We start from the raw sequence: 17,765 nt of genomic DNA on the forward strand, positions 1-17,765 counted from the left end.
TACATACATGTACTCGATCTTGCAGTTATTTCGACAAACGATATAACTAAATTATATTAATGCTCATTTTTTAATTTCATCGAAAAAATTTGTTCTTTCTTTACTTTTATATTACTTGCACTTTCATAAATGTGTATTTTTGAATATAAGTTTGATCAAATACGATGATATCGATCGTTGACAGATAGAGGAGGATCAACTGAGAAAAAATACTCATCGGATGAGAGAAAGGTTTCTAAACGCGATCAAATGATCATCAAAGAACGGATTAAAGAATTTTCGAAAGTGACAAGTATGTGTGAAACAACGCATCGGTACGTTAAATATGGTAATGAGTTTCAACGCATAGGCTACCAATAGTCATCAATTATTCTGAATAATGGCATGCAAATAGGACGACGCGTAGGCAATTAATGTCACTATTTGCACAGGCTTATCCTTGGTGCATAGGACGGGTTGGTACAGAGTTGCTGTACATGTACATGTATATTTGTCGATCGTAGGTAACTATAAACGGGTGACAAACGTGATACCGATCGTCTGTTTATAATATAGTTTGTATTGTCGTATTATGCTCTATACAGTATCGTTCGAGACATTCTCATTCGTGGTTCAATGAAATTTCAACGATCAATTGGTAATTGATACGTTCCAAGTTCACAATGATGACAACGATAATATTTTGTTCAAATATGTAACAATAACAACAAAGTTATACGATTAACTTTACCTTTCCTAGGATATAAGTGTCCATAATGTAATGTATTATACGTATAAACACCGTAGCAATTGAAATACCGATCCATACAAAATTAAGAATCGTTTAAGAGACAGATACTTTGACTGCCACCACTGCACCGTTTTACTATTTTTTGAACGATTCGATTGACTGTCCACGTTTTTGTACGTAATTATATTTCAACGATCTAACAGTATACGTAGCAAAGATTTCTACAAATATGTAACGTTTGATCTCTCCTTACAAAGAGATCAATGGCAAGTTTTATCAAGCTGGTATCAGCCAATTTATCGTTCTGTTTGAAACCGTGGAAAAAGTATATTTCTTCGAAGCTTCCTGGTTCCGACGACCTTTTTCTAATTGCCCTTGTTTCGTCTTTCAGGCGTTTACATTTCAAAAGGTTATATTGATCGCTGGTTTCCGTATAAGAAACAGAATATTTTAGAAAACATCGATATTAATTAGCTATGATGTAATTCAAACATGGTCGATGACAGCCTCGAGCGAAGCCGACACAACCTCTACTTGACACTTTGCTTGTTTTAGCTATAAACCTCTGTGGATTCAAGCTACTACGTTTTTAATTAGAGAATGACAATTTCCAATTACTCCTTCTGTTATTACGCTAAATGTCAATATTTGTAAGAGAAGTAGGTAATTTGTGTAATTTTTAGTGTCGATTCTCCCCATTTCTATTTTAGTAAAAACGCTCAGCACACCTAGATGGTTGAATTATCGATTTATACGAGAGAAAGGCTCGAGCATTTTTTACTTTTAAACTAAAGAATAGTTTGAAAATTCGTTAATGCGAATATTAACGTACAACGTTAAGTAATTATATTTTTGAAAATTTATTTCCACAAATAAAATTTAACGAGTGGTATCGAATATCCGTTTCACCCGGCGGCATTGTTATCGCGAGTGCAGTTAACCAGATATTTTAAACGAGCTCCGTCTATTCGTCCTTAAAAGTTGCTTCAACCCTTGTTAGGAAATTTCTTAGAAAGTTGCGACGTTTATAGGTGTACGTTCATACGTATGCGTACGAGAGAATACCTAGACGAAACGTATGTGTTTACTATGTAACGCTCGTTGCGAAATAGTCAAGTTAATCAAAAGTTTTTACGGTGCATGATCGATAGCTATCCAAGAAAGATGTAAGAACTCGCGATCCATTGTCAGTCGGTTCGTTTCCCTGATCTCATTTGTTCGCAGCTGGAAAAAAACTCTTTCAATTTCGATCGTGAATTACGGCCGACCGCATTCGGTACGTGTTCGCGATTCCGTAATGTGGAAACCTCCGTGAACGTAACTAAAGAACCGGTCGAACACCAAACTCCCTCGCAGCTCAAATCGAATTATACGGATAATCAGAAAGTTAAAACTGCAGTCTATTTCCTGCCGCGAGAGCGGCCGATGTCAAATATCTTTGTTATTTAGGAAAATTGAAACCTGAACTAATTATTTGCGAATATGCGATCAGCTACTAAGTGTGTTATCGTTCATATCGCATTAAATCAACCGGTTATCAAGGAATTTCAAAATAATTATGTTATCTTCTTCTATCTATTACGTGCGCGAAAGCGATGATGTTTCGAAACGAACGAAAACTAATACGATCAAATAATACAGTCACAGAGAAATTGCGATGCTGTCCATGTATTTCGACGTATTCGTGTATCTCAGGTTGCTCGAGTCTAATGAAAAAACTTTCTTACACACAAAAACCTGCTCCGAAGGGAGTCGCGGAACGAAGCATTTCTGTTTATTTCGTGCCAAGGATGTTTCGAAAGTGCAACACTATGTCCGTGCATCGTATGCGCGTGGCTTTTAATACGGAATTTCGGCCAACTACTTGAATTTTAGCCGATGTTTAACGAAGCCACTTCCAACGCGATTCGACGAGATATGCCAGTCTGAAAGGTTTAAACGTTCTATCGCTCGAACACATTATAAAATAACAACACGTTATAAAATAACAACAATACAGAATGCAATAGAATTATTCAACTTCGGTGTTTAAAAGGACCATTTAAACGAAGCAAGCAAAGGACCTAGCTATTCGTTACTGCGTACTTACAAGCATCTCGTATTATGTAACTTTAAGGACGAGGGCTGGTGTCCCTATTGTGTATTCGAATTCCCCCTAAAATTTACCGTAGCCACCCTTTCGAGTATGCTGTTGCGCGCGTAGAAGCACAGCTACTAACATCCAGCAAGTGCGCTTGTTGTCGCATTTGATGCCTTGTTCCAACGTAACGCTGGCAAAGTCTCTGATAGAACCCCTTAACTCATTGTAACCAATTGTGCGAATTTGTCTTATATTTAGTTATTACGTTGACAACACGCGTAAGGAATTTGAAAGAAATTCTTAATAATAGATACTGTCGTTCTGAAAACGACACACGAATGACGCCTAACTCGTGAATAATAGATAGAACAATTCATTTAGAAAGGATTTCTATCCTCTTCTGTGCAAACGGAGACATTATCGAAAGGTTCCTCTGTCGAGGTTCTAAGGACACTCGGATGCCGGTTTCCGAGTGTCTCTATACTTTTGTGTAAACCTTAATTGGAAACGCATGCCGACATTGCCGACCCAAGAAATACGTACTAGTAAGAGTTATTCCGCGGAGATATTTTAACGACCTTCCTTTAGATAACGTTGCATACGCATTACTTTCTGAGAAAAATCTGTGAATTCGTCGGACGAAAGAAGAATGGAGAATCAGAATGAAAAAGAGCTAAAAATAGTAGAATAAATCGATAGTTTTACCTTCAACCTTTCTTTAATCGCTACTAACGTTATTCTTATTTATAGATAAACAATCTATTTACAAGATACAGCGGAACAAGCGGAAAGGTTTCAAGTAAAGAAACTACTGTGTCTCACAGCTACGCCGCATAAAATGACAGACCCTGAGATAACGGATAACAGGAAACATATTCCTACGTTGGCTATAATTGCAAACTGGAATCATAAAGTTTCGAACAAATAGAGAGATCTTAAGACAAGTTTAATATATCGTCTTTCTAGAATAGAAAGAATAAGACGAAGTTTTATCCTGGTCTCTTCCCGAGAGGGAAGAATTACCTTTATACTGACATTTTAATTTTCCGATAACGTTCAGACGAAAGACGAGTTACCATCGAACAAGCGGCCGCATTTTACACCTGTAAAGAATCGCTCTTCTGTAGAACGCTGATCCAAATCGAATCAAATGTACATACTCAAAAAGATCTCATTCGGATGCATCGTACGTTTCCTTACCGATTTTTTCAGTACATTTTTAACGATTGTTTCTAGAATTTCGTTCCCCTTGCAAAAGTTCCGGAATCTGGATCAGAAAAATCTACGTAATTCGGCAATTCCTCCGAAACCGCGTTATTTATTTTTCGAAAGAAATGCGCGAGGTTCGAGATTGATTTTTCAAAAAAAAAAAAAAAAAAAAAAAAAAGAAAAAATTGCCATACTTGTCGACGTCTTCTTACGTATACGTATACGAAAGGACAAGCATCGAAGAAAGACTCGGCGAAAATACTGCGAGCTTGGAACTGGACTTACGTACGTACACGTATATGTATAAAAACAGTTATAAGAGAGATGCAGGCGTTTCGGTTCTCGTTGGTGGTTTAGAGGGGAGGATGGGAGTAGATCGTTAAGTTGCCGAGGCCGAAGAGTAGAAGACATAACGAAGGGAGAATAAGCGAAAGACACACAATCTCGGTAATGGGAAGACCGCAAAAAATGGCGTGAATGGGGGATTCAAGCGGAGGCAGCCTCGTCAAGCGCGACTGTCGTCGTCCGCTGCGAATGCCAGAGGCTCACGCGACTCTGTAATTAAAAAGTAGAAACGTAGACGGAAATTGTTGACGTTGAAGTTCCGGACATCGTCGTTTTCACCTTTATCTTGATTCTCCGTCTCGCTCCTTCTTCCCTCCTTTGCTCCCCTTCCCGTCCCTTCGCCTCTGTTTCTCTTTCCACGATATACCGTTTCTCTGCTTCCTATTTCCCTCATTATAATAATATACGTCTCAATTTTCTAACGAAATAAACGAGTGTCGCCTGGCGCCATCAACGACGCAGGATCTATGCAATTGGGAAAGCCTCGGTTCGTCCAGACCAATTTAGACTGTTGCGACTTCTGTTTGACGGCTGATTTTTTTATCAATTTTCATACTTCACCTTTACGGTAAAGTGACAAACGCGAATAACGAAATAGGTCGCTCGGAGAACGCAATAACTCGAAAGAAAGACAATCGCAACGACATCAGTTGGATAGCCTCCGTGTTCCGCAGTCTACGCTCGTCTTTTCCGTATGATTCCAGCTGACGAAACGGAAAACGAAACAAAGATATTTAATAATTGTCGAGACAGGACTTTTATTTTTCGAGTCTCTAGTTTCTATATTATTTTATCTCTCGATGCGCCATACGCTGAATTTACATTGCAAACAGAGGCAAATAGGAAGAAGAATATGCCATAGAGTATACTAAACTGAAAATTGTAACATTTTCTTCGCGTGTTGCGCGTTTTTTGAATGACAGTCTCGACAGCGCTTTGAAAGAGCGAATGATCAGACGACGAAAGAAACATTCTTTAGCCATACACATCGAATTACCTCGATATGACACGAACAGCTGGCTTTCTTCTCTGACCGAGTCACGGAAACAACAGAAGGTCTTTGATGCTACGGTAAATCGGAAATGATGCGGTTTTGCTGTGTCTGCTATCGTTTGCCATCTAAACCGTCTTTTAACCTACGCTCTATGGATCTTTTCGTAGTTTCTGTAATCCATAAACGATAGATGTACGTACAATGTACATCTCGGTGATCCGGACAACGTAAAACGAAGATTTATTTCAAACGTAATGCGTTTATCTAAAATTCGGTTCTAGCAGAGACTGAAATTAAAAATATTACCTACTTACACAAAAATACTTTTACGCGAATGGCATCTTTCAACGTTTAACGGAAGAATTTGCGTGAAAAATGTGGCATGTAAGTGTCTTGTTCGCGTAGTCGCATAAAAACGAGTCGTAAAAGAGGGTTTCGTAGTTTATGCTGTGTATACGACGCTTTTTCCATCGAGTGAAAATGTATGTAAAATGTCAATATACTGTCGGAAAATCCTTCGTGTATTCACGCACGTAAGCTCATCGAAATTTTATATTTCATTCCATTTAAAGTGATTAACTGCTCGTTTCGTTTCACGCGACCGTATGACTCGATCACTCGCCGAAGAAACTGGACGATCAACGTGCATAGTTCGATTGCGAAGTGTTTTACTACGCTATGCCGAAATGTTATTCGTCGGCTCGTAAATTTTCCATTTCACGTACGTATACGTGTATGTACATTGTTTAAATCACGGATAAAGATTAAATAATAATCGTTACAATTAAATCAGATATACGCGGTACGTGTATTATCCTCCGTATTTTCGTTCAAAGCAACAGCGACTTTTTGCGTGTTCTAAATATACGAGCATGTAGAAACAGTGGAGCATTTTCTTGTCCTGCCTCGCTCGCGGTTGAAGCGAACGAGTAGCAATTTACAGCTAAATGGATTTCCAGTTGTTCGTTGTCGCTTTCTTCCGTATTCCTTCCATAGAAAGAACAGACAGCGAAAAAGCGGAATAGGACTTTGAAAATCGCTTGAACCGAAAGCTATTCGGCTTTATACGATGTCTCTTTAGTCGTGTACATGTACATGCTTATAATCGGTAACTGACCTATTTTTCGACGTCGAAAATATTTCGCTACGAATTCCAACGTACGAGTCATTTCGTTCCATTTGATCTTCAAAGAAAGAAGTAAGAGGTTCGAGGAAGTACTTTAAATAGAGATACGCGACACTAGTGGCGCTAACGAGAGAAAGGCAGATTCGTTGCTTTATGCCGATTATTACGAGAAAGCTATTAGGGTGTTAACGTTGTAGGGAGCGGGTCACTTTCGAGGTCCATATTGGCCATTACCCGCACGTCAGTAACGCCGAGCGGAAAATCAAATTTACTTGCGAGAATTCAACCGTCCCGAACGATTACGCGCTATAAAATTCATTTTAAACGTTACATATGACGGCCGCTGCTTTTTTAACTTCACTCTGCTCGAATGCCATTGCTCTGGCAATCGATGATAACTTTATGGCAATCTACGGTCTAATAAATGTTTAACGTATATTCGATCTCCGTCAGTCTTACGATGACCAATACCAACAAAATATTCTAAAGTTTAGAGTTCAGAGAGTTCGAACGATAAAGATTAACCACTTGAGCGTATATTGTCCGGGTTTATCCGAGGAAGTCGAGCGCTGTAAACGCAAATGGCCGATGTCAAAGTTTCCATCGATAGATCGCTGTATTTATAGCTGACCTGCATTTCATTTAACAATTTAACCGAAACTATCGGCGCTTTGTTGGTAGAGCGACGGCTTAATGAAGCTTCCTCTGGGTACCTTTGTTTCTACCGGAAGGCAGTAGCGTGTAAGGGGTGTCGAGAGACATGACAAGCGAACGATGTCCGAGATAATCTCGTGATTGCCTTCAGGCTCCAATTACACCCTTGACACGAACCGTATGGGATCTCAAGATTACTTCCTTTGGAAGTTTATACTTCGTTTCGGACTCATCAGCCTTTCCACCTTTTGACCATCCTGTTACGTTCTGCACGATTTACAATATTCTACAGAGATATCGTATCCAGCACGATACATACTCGTAAAAGTACTCAGGCGAATATAGGTACTCGGATCATGTCGTTTCAGCGTGAACGTTCTAGCTGTATGGATAGCTATTTTTCCACTTTCAAGTTATTCTCAAGACACGCCAATTAAAACGGACGAACTTGCTTCGACGCAGTGCTAAATATAAAGCTGTCTAGACATAGGATTTCTAGGTTGCCATTGATCTCCGCAAACGTGCTATTACAATTAGTCTGTCGACGTCGTTGCTGGTAATTGCGATTCTAACCGAAGTTGATCGCAGTATTTCCAGAAACTGTCACTCTGTTCGTTCGTGCTTAAACGTTCGTCCATACTTGGTTTATTTCATTTTAAACTTATGTCGTTTGAAAAAAAGTACGTATACGTCAATACGTAGATAATATCGCTTTTAAACTGAATGTAATTCGATTCGGAAAAGTATGGCAATTTTTTATCAAGATCCATTTATAAATTTAGGAATTTGCCATTTATGGACGCGAATAAGATCGGGAGTAAGACTCCTAGCGAGTTAATTTATTCTTTGTTGCAAAAGTGAGAACCGAACGGTAGTATTAGTTGTAAACTTCGCAACTGCGTAGCTTCTACTACAGTCTCGATTATTTATGGAGCTAGAAGTAGCTTTCTTCTAGAAGGAGGAATGCCTCGAACGTCAGGTCAGTTGGAAAGTTAATAACTTGCAGGATTAAGGGGTAGCTTGGCGAAGAAAAATTTAAATCCTTCAAATTTATTAGGAATTCCAACACTTCGGAATATTTTATAACGAAGAACGAACGAGAAACGTTGAAGAAAATGAAACTCGATGATGCATTCTGATCTGATTATAGATTAAGCACAAAAGATGCGCAAAAGATTACAAAATAAAAAGGTAATATATTATATAGTCGATGTCGTCGAGAGAAAGGTAAAAAAAAAAAAAAACAACGAATAGAACGAAATATAATTATTTTGATCCGTAACAACGTCAGAGTAACTTAGCGAAGAAACAAAGAAAAAAAGTAACTCCGAAAGAAGGAGCATATTACTTTCCCATCAAACTTCTTTGAATGCATAGAGTTACGATAGGAAAACTACTGCCGTTCGGTAAGTGAGGCGTGATATTGAGGATTTCTACTCTGCTGTAACAGCAGGAACACTCGTATGCTCTTTCCCGTGGTCCTGTCTTTGTCAGCGAAGTCGAGAGATAAATAAGATTCGACTAATTCTACAGCAAAAATTCATCGATATCTTTTTCTTGTATCGCGATCGTGGCTTTTTCAGAGATTGTTTGCTCGTTAATTACTCCGTGAATTTTGTCCTTGCGCAGTATACACCTTGCATGCCGTTCCAATATCGCGCAGCTGTTTCGCAGAAGATTAGAGCAGCAAACTCGAAGGAAGATGCATGCGCAGAGATGCCGTATCTGGACACAACTATGCGAGCAAACTTACCGAGCACAATGTCCGGCTAACTGTACATCGAACGATGCGAACTGTGTAATGTTTACTCCAATATACCAGCAGTAGCAGCAGCAGCGGTAACTACGAACTGCATATCGTTGCTGTCGAAATTAAATTAGAAGACGAATGTCCGAATCAATCGACAGCCACGTCTTCGACCCGTATTCAAACTTTCGCGACTTTCGGTATCCGAGATCTTAGTTGAACGGTTAAAGCGTTATTTTCTATAGTTAAAGGTGTAGTAAAAGTATTCGCAATTTTGCCTTCTACGATAATAACACCGGATCGAAGAATATGTAGCGGAGAAGTTTACTTATAGAAAATAGTTTAAAAAGTTTGATTAACGAACGATTAAACACAGCGAAAGGACAGGTTCGTCGTATGTCACTTTTGTGCAATTCCCAAGTTCTTATCCGTCTCGCTCTTGGGAGCCTCGTAAGCGGAGGTGAGTGCGCGACAAAAATTCGATTAATCGTAAAATGTCGTAAACTCATAAAACGCAAGAAAGCGGTTAGAAGTAAGTAATGGAGGGTTAAAGAATTTATGGAAGTGATAAGTCGCCGGTCATAAAAGTGCACTTAGATCTAAGCTATAGTTTAAAAATTGTGTACAGGAAACGTTCTATGCGAGGAAACTGACTATTCCATTACACGCTATTATGTTAATATTATTGCCACTGCCATTAAGATAAAATATCGTGAAACGCGTCAAGCTTGTAGACCGTGGTATATGGAGGCGCGCAACTTGATACGATAAGTCCAATTCTACATTGGCGCGGTTTTCAAAGTTCACAAAGAAAACACGAAAATCACAAAGAAACGAGAGTACATACGAGGAGAATGCGAGGTAGGGGCAGAAACACGAGAAGAGGATAGGAAAAATTGAAATTTTCAAGAGGTCGCTGAAAACAGTAGGGAAAAGCATCGAGAATACCGTTGTTAACGGACGAAAGAGCACACTTCGCAGCGTGCTAGCTCTTTGTTTCGTTAACCTGAACGGCGGTTCGTAGATAAAGCTTAGGTCGCTAGTTCTAAACTCGTCCATTGCTCAGGGCCGCTATGTCAGACGGTAGCAACAAGGGAAAGGAGAGAGTTATATTGTACTTGGTCGTATATAGCGATGCGAGGTGAAGCGAAGCAAGGTATACAAGGCCTACGACGTTGTTACGCCCTCGGCAACCTATTCAAACTTCTCACCCCTCACGATGAACATGCACGTATATCCATGTGCCAATCATTACGAACTGCTCTTCTCCTTTCTCTATTCTCCATCCTCTTACACTTATTTCACTCTCGGTACCTTAGCTCTGTCTTTTGGTTTGACTTTCGTGGTCTTGTGAAACGTACTTGCCATCTTCTCCCCACATTCTCTCTGTACCATCAAAGTTATGCTAGCGTCTTTAATATATACCACCGTCTACTTTTTGCTATCTCTTGTCTTAGGAAGTGCTTTTACAAGTTGCTTTGAACATGACTTTCTTCGAAGAAAGAAGAGAAGAAAGAGAGAGAGAGAGAAGAGAAAGAGGAGGTACGTTAGTACCAATCTTTGCTCCTGCTGATTCCAGAATGCTGGCAGGAACGAGCTCTACCTGGTTAACAACGAGTAGGGTTTCTACATTCTGCCTTTCGATTTTTAGATTCAAATCTATTTTGTCAAAAATAGATTGACACTTATAACCGAACGTCGTCTAGGCTTTCTATATATTTCCGACTGTTAACACTTTTCTGATTGTTCATTCTTTATACATTTTTCACAATGAACGTAAGTATAATACATAGTCTGTTCTAACAATAACAGAACTTCTTAAGAGTAAAGAATACCAGCAACAACGTCAATACGAAATTTGTGTCACGTTGAAATACATCCTTATTTGGCGCGTTAGTTGGCGGTGTGGATGGTTGATGGCCACAGGAGGAATGGATTTTCAATAAAATAAAATATTTTTCTCTTAGAACGATTCTCTCTGCCTTGTTATTTTTAAAAACTTTAGGGAATGTTTCGTTTTTTTAATAATTACAAACTACGGATATTTTATTAAAATTAAATATTTTTTCATATTTCATATTCATTTTGTAGATTAAAATTATCGTGTCTCAGACATAAACGTATGTTACCATGCCTATCAGCACTCGGAAACAAGAAGTAATTACAATCGATTGTTCGTAAGTTTGCTATGATGGAAAATATCCGAATAAAGCTATCAAGAAGAAAGTTGGTTATGTCTTTTTCGTGTTTCACGAGCTTCTTAATGGTCGCAAAGAAAAGAGTTTATCGAGAATCCTTTAGCTTGCTGCGATAAGTCCTTTGATGAAATTTATCATGGACTTAAGCGAACGACGTTGCTCTATTCCATCGGAAGTTTTCCTCGAATTGTAATCGAGGCGTTGCATCGCCTTAAAACTCGCAGTTGCTTTACTCGCCAGCTTTAATTTGTTAAGAACATATATCGATATATATCGACTAAATTAAACGATTCAGTAACGTTTGCGAAAAGTTCCGATGCCTAACGTTCTGTAAACGTATCTGTGAGGAGAAAAGGGAAAACTTTGTTTGTATTGTAGCATAGAAGTATTAGAGATGTGGAAGAGAACTTCAAACAGTTAGAAATACGTAGTTCAACGGTTAAGTTACGGTAACAGGTGATACGGTAAATGTTAAAACTCGAAGTTTAGATGAGAAAAATAATTTATCTTTGTGACATGACAGGAAACTAGAAGAGTTCAAAATGAATTTACAGAGTTTTTTGAAATTTATTTCCAACGTTTATCTTGTTCAACTTATCTTACTGCGCAAAGCGAAATGCATTGATACACGAGGTCCCGAAAATAATACAACTAACGCATGGTAAGAGCAAGGCTAAAAAATTTGTAGCCAATCTATTAAGCAAACATTTACATTTGACATACAGCTTTTTCAATTTCAAACTCCGATCGATAAATTTAAACTTCGTTCGTCGATATACAACTTGCATCGAATCGAGAAATTATTCGCTGCTGTAACGTGCAATTTTGTTATTTTTGCATGTATTTTCAACCGAGTGTCTGAGTTAGAAAATCAGAAGGGATCGCCGTAAACTATTTAACTAATTATTACGATAACAAGTTCAACAATCTGATGGAAATCATAATCAAAAACAACGATATGGCCATAGTTAAACACTTGATTGTAAGTGATTGCCCGATTACATAATATTTGCTTCAAGCATCGGCTAACATTACGAACAAGCGTATTTCGTACATTGAAATCACTCGACGATGAACGCTCTTTTCCAAAAGTGGAAATTTTAAACGAGTACGTTTTTATCGTCGATAAGAAATGCATCGCAATTGGTGCAATTATCATCGAACGTAACGAAACGAAAGAGGAAAGAAATCGCTGATTCGTGAATTGAATCGTCGTAATTCAATAGTTAACCAAGAACGTTCCATGCAGAATGGAGAAACGATGCGCGATGCTGCGTTCCATGTCACGAAGTCCATTACGAAGAAGGTATTTTCGAAGAAAGCTAATAGATCATGGGAAATGGGTTAAGACGATGAAAGAGAATGGAGTATTCGGCTCGTCGATGCTTCGAGGCTCATGGTCGATAGATCACGCATCTAAGTATACTAAATGTCTCTTTTTCTCGTTCATAGGTTATTGAACTGCGGATGCTCTTTTTAGCGAGGAATACACTTATCAAGTCCGATGTCATGGCCAGCGGGCATGTAATATGTCACACTTGAAAACGGAGACGCGACCGTGTCATCGTTTCCACGCACTGTACATATACAGGGTGGTTGATAACTGGTGGTACAAGCGGAAAGGGGATGATTCTATGCGAAAAAAGAAGTCGAAAATATAGAATAAAAATTTTTTTTAAATTTTTTTTTTTAATTTTTCCATCGAGACAACGATCTACAGTGAGATCCGTTAAAACGTACCGCACGCGTACCGAGCGAAAATTCAAAGTCGATTTTCTCGAAAGCAAAGCCTCGAACGAGAAATTTTTATTCTATATTTTCGACTTCTTTTTTCGCGTAGAATCACCCCTTTTCCGCTTGTACCACCAGTTACCAACCACCCTGTAGATACCTACTGATTTTTCACATCCTTTACTGCAAATGTATTTTTCTTCCTTATAGTTTCAGCGGAAACAAATGCTTGCGAATTTAGTCGGAATCATTAACTAGCGATTAAGAACAGAAGTTTCTTTAGTAATAGCCGGGCAACAGCCTTCCACTGAATAAAATTTTGTCTATCCTCCAACTTAAATTATCGACTGCGTTCGTTCAAAGTTAGAATAGTTCGTTTAATGAGTTACGAGCGATTATCACAACGTACATTCGTTTTTATAAATAAGCCTGTCTCTACTAGCGTGAGAATAGAGAAAATATTTATGAAAGTATAGTAATCTACGATAGTGTGTACATACTTACGTTAGTATCGTTGCGATATCGGTTATCGTGATATTCCTTATCGGGTCAATGGATAAACTTTATGCGAAATATAAAAAAACGAAAGAACGAAAAAGAGAACAAGAAAACAAGCAAGTACCACCCAATAAACGAAATATTACGATTTCTTACCTTGGTTTCTTTCTTACGATGACTAAGTTTGGGCCAGACTTCTTTATGAAGTAACAATACGTACGATGGAACTTATCCGAGCACAAGCACGTTAACTTCACGAATCGTGGGTAGCGAGCCGTATTCTCAATTTATATTTTATATTTTATATTGTATCTCTAATTTATATTTGTTCTACTCTAGTTTAGACGTCGAGGTAACAACATGACTAAAACAAGATTTTAATCGTCGATCCATCATTGAGTCATCGGCTTGTTCGTTTTAACGGGCTGTTGTATTATATTATTATGAGATCTAATTATTCCGATAATATTAATTTGCCGGACGGTTATTCTTGGAAAGTTCACCAAATTGTTGCGCTACAATGATCGAAATATTTACTTTAATTCTGTCGGATGTTCGTTCACGCGTTCGTTAATCGTACACGATCTTAATATGAGCATCGCTACTGCGTAGAGTGGACTACCACGAGGTCGTTTATCTACAGAAAGGTTGTACTCACACGTACATGCGTATATGTCCACTATTAGATACGTCAATGCTCTCAATGCGAGTAACGTCCCGATAGATGCAGACGAACTTGCTTACGACCGTTCCAATTTTTTTATGAAAAATTTTACATTCTGCTTGTGGAGCGTCAGTCTTTGAAAGCCTTGTGAAAACTCCACGCGCGTTTGATATATTAAGAAAATCGCCGAAACATTTAGGACGGATAATCCGAATCGATCAAGGGTTAGATACAGAAGAATCGTCGATGCATCTTCGATTTTACCGGTAATTTTATCGATTTGTTTCTTCGAGCACAAATGAATAATATCGGACGGAATAAAAATTTCGTGAAAATTGTAATATGTCGTAGAAATGATGTCGTTAGCTATGGTGGAACAACGTATTTCGTATTAGCTGGAAAAAACTGAGCACGCTTCGCTTAAATACTTTCACTGAAAACGGTACTAATAACAGGAATGATTACGTTTCGTTTATAGAGTACAGGACGCGGAATACAGACGCGGGTCAGAGTTGTTTGTATCTTTTTGTCGTCTGCGAGAATAACGGGGGAAATCTCGTGAGAAGCCATTTCAACGAGGAGGAGAATTATTTGTGCCTGAAGCACGTGACACCGGCAATCCGAAGCGAAATGCAAAAGGTACAATTGCAAGAATAATTGCCGACTCGTTTGTTTTCTCGGTTCTTAAAATGGGATCATTACAAAGTACTGCTTACTTTCGTGGCAGAGAAAGAGAAACGAAGAGACAAGTAGGCGGAGTATGTTTTTCTCACGTAATTAGCCACTTCGAGCAAGAAACGACTCTGGATAGGAAAGGAAATGGTTCTGTCGGGAACACGAAAGGAACGTTTTTGCTGAAAAAAAAGGAAAATAATTAACCGTACTTTTTTCATCGTATAAACACCTCTTATTTCTTAAAGTCCTATCCGGGGTTTAAACATTTCAACTTGAGGAAACGAAGTGGTATCTTCTGCGCTTTTAAGCTAATAGAAAAAAATTGTAAATATAAAGCAAGCAACTAAAATGTACGGGGCGTTTTCCCAAAGAAATTATCGAGTCCGACGTAAGAGTTGGTTTATAAACTTGGTCTCGGTGAAGTTGAAGAATATAAAGAGCATCGAACACGTAACCGGCCTAACGGTGAATAATTAAGGCGCTTTGCGTTGAGATGTTTTAAACAACGCTGACGTCTTTTTTAAAAAAATCTAGTCGACGTTTATTCGACCAAATGTTTTAAAACCACGATGGAAATGGGAATAACTTTAGAAGCCAACGGAAAACTTTACTAAACCCTTCAAGTTTTCAAGTATGGACGTTGATGCCGGAATTTATCACCATCTTTTTATCACGTCAGCAATGAACTGATCACGTGTTTCAAGTACGTGACTGCAATGTAAACTTCTCAATGCCGAAACTTTATCGAGTCGGACAAATTTTGGGAAATTTATCCAAGAACTACATATCGCTCTATGACTGTAGAAGGAAACGAGATTACAGGCTTCGGCTTTGATCACCTGTTCATACCCTCCGAGGTTGTTTCCGATCGATAACCGGATTTCGAGATAGTATTTTAATCGTAGACCGTTGCAGTTTCATCAGATATTACGTGTAATCACATTTAGAGCATCACCGTCCCGGTATTCGTGTGATTAAACTATCTTCGTAAGTTACAGGCTCGACGTTGTCCCTTGACGATGTTGAAGCGATATATTTTAAACGATAAATTACGATAAATTGCAAAAAAATACATAAAAACGTTGTCTCTTTTGGAAAGAGTGTGGAAATTACACGGACTGGAAGTAGGCGCGTGAAAAGAGAAGAAAAGTATTGGTACCCGAAACGATACAAGTATAGTAGAAGATAGAAACTTTACCGGCAGAGTTTGAATTCGTTCATGTTAGGCGGAAGTAGAGCAACGGAAGGCAAAGTAGAGCAGTTCCCGGAGAGAAATAGTTCTCAAAGAAATATCTACTATGTAATACATGACTTTGCTTTAAATTGTACAAAGGCCCCTTTAGCGATATAACATTTGGTGCGAATACGCGTACTCTTCGGTGCTGCAATCTCTAATACACTATGTTTCCCTTTGAAAAATATGTACAGAGTAGGTCTCTAGGTAAAGGTACATACGTATATGACACGTTATTCGCATATGCAAAATTCTACATAAAAATATACCTATGTATATATAGAGAAGATATATATGTAATGCGCATAATAAATAACTGATTTGACCGCAATTTAGTAATATAATAATAATTTAATTTAACAATATAATACGTGGAAACTAAAGACAAAATTTGGAAAATTGTACGAGCGATCGTACAAAGAGCGGCAGTTCTCGTTGGATACGTCTCTAAAATGTTTGCAGCTGGAAATCAAAAAACGGAATATTACGGTATTTCTCGTATCGATATGGCTAGAAATTTCGAAATGCTTGCGCTTATTAATCGGTTTGTAAATTACCTCTATCCAGTTTGCTTGTTAAACAGCGATACGCGCACGAAAAGCCTACCATTCAATTGCGATTAGTGGACTTCTCTATCGAACGATGGTATATTTCCCTCAAATAGACTATAGAACGATCCGATAATTCCATTACGCAGGCTAGTAACGGTATAAAGTTTCTCCTTATACCGTCATCGTCCGAGGACGCTCGTGTCATTCGAATATTGGTATTCACACGAATCTCGGCTTTTTACATCGCTAATCGTTTACGATACAAAACAACTTTCTCGAAAGATGTTCTCGTGGCAGAAGTATTTCAAACGTTCAATGCCCCAACTCTAGTCTACTATTCTCTTTGCAACATTTTTTCTAGCGGCAGAGTTTCTAGTCACAAACTAAGTACATACTGGTTGTTTATCTTTGGAGTTCGGTCTGATTTTTATAGCGGCTGTATAACGTGCGTCGATACAATGATCGAGCGAAAATTACGATCTCCAAATTTCAAAGATGTACTTCCTCTGACTTATGAAAGTCGTAGTGTGATAATTTTTCATCGAAGATATGGCGAACGAGTGTTTTCCCAGGATGATAGTCACATTTCGATGACAAAAGAAACGAGGAGGAAAAAAAGAGGAGAGAAAAGAAGAATAGAGAAGAGAGAGAGAAAGGAGAGAAAGTTCGAGGTGAAACGCGAAGAAACGAAGCTGCAACGACTATACCAGCGCCACAAGCTTAACCGACAAACTTCGTAACTTGTTTCTTCGTTGAAAATGCATCGTGTAAGATCTACAGACATCAGAATACAAATACGAAAGTACTGCAGCGTTTTGAAACAAGATTGAATCTTGTAATAAGATTTACGTAACTGTTTAGCGAGTCTATTTTCGTGCTCTGCAATGTGCTATAGAAAATTCTTATTTTGCAAGTTGCGTCGCATCGCGAGAATCCGCCGGCAAACAAGCGATTTTCCCAGGCACGGTATGCCGCGTTGCTTTTTCTCGTAAATGTTAATTGCATCGACTTGACGAATTCTTGTGGTTCGCGCGAGTCGCTCCATGAGCCGCTGTTTGCCGCTTACACGCTATACCATACGATAAGTAGTTAGACCGCTTTAAGTTCCAACCATGGAAAACCAAAACTAGTTTATAAAGTAAACTTTTAAGTAAACTTTGTGACTCGTTTCTTCCTCGGGAGTGCATGATTGCGAAGAAACTTTATAACAGATGAAATAAATATATACAATGCGAAATTATACGTGTAACTTGACTCGAAGATAGAATATATACGTACAGGGTTTTCATTTATACGAAATTATTCGTAGATCGCTCTACTTCGGAAAAT

The 17,765-nt window shown here is 38.5% G+C and overlaps 2 protein-coding genes across 5 annotated transcripts in view; one reads left to right on the plus strand and one right to left on the minus strand.

Annotated features, from left to right (window-relative positions):
• The window catches only part of LOC117211854 (lysosomal acid glucosylceramidase-like), a 35,628-nt gene extending 21,959 nt beyond the window's left edge, over positions 1–13,669 (minus strand). The window contains exon 1 of one of the 3 annotated variants that reach the window (XM_033456114.1): positions 13,469–13,669. Coding sequence is in view for 1 of the 3 variants with exons in the window: in XM_033456106.1 (XP_033311997.1) it covers positions 2,820–2,825 (6 nt within the window). In the remaining 2 variants the exon portion in view is untranslated. Of the gene's footprint in view, positions 1–2,819; positions 2,841–13,468 lie in introns of those variants that run through there. The other 2 variants (XM_033456115.1, XM_033456106.1) reach the window with 2 other exon arrangements.
• LOC117211853 (tubulin glycylase 3A-like) overlaps positions 1–17,765 on the plus strand; it is a 32,295-nt gene that overhangs the window by 4,979 nt on the left and 9,551 nt on the right. The gene's annotated exons all lie outside the window — the stretch shown is intronic.

Source organism: Bombus bifarius, unplaced genomic scaffold, assembly GCF_011952205.1.
Source record: "Bombus bifarius isolate JDL3187 unplaced genomic scaffold, Bbif_JDL3187 scf7180000008263, whole genome shotgun sequence".
Classification (NCBI taxonomy): Eukaryota; Metazoa; Arthropoda; class Insecta; order Hymenoptera; family Apidae; genus Bombus; species Bombus bifarius.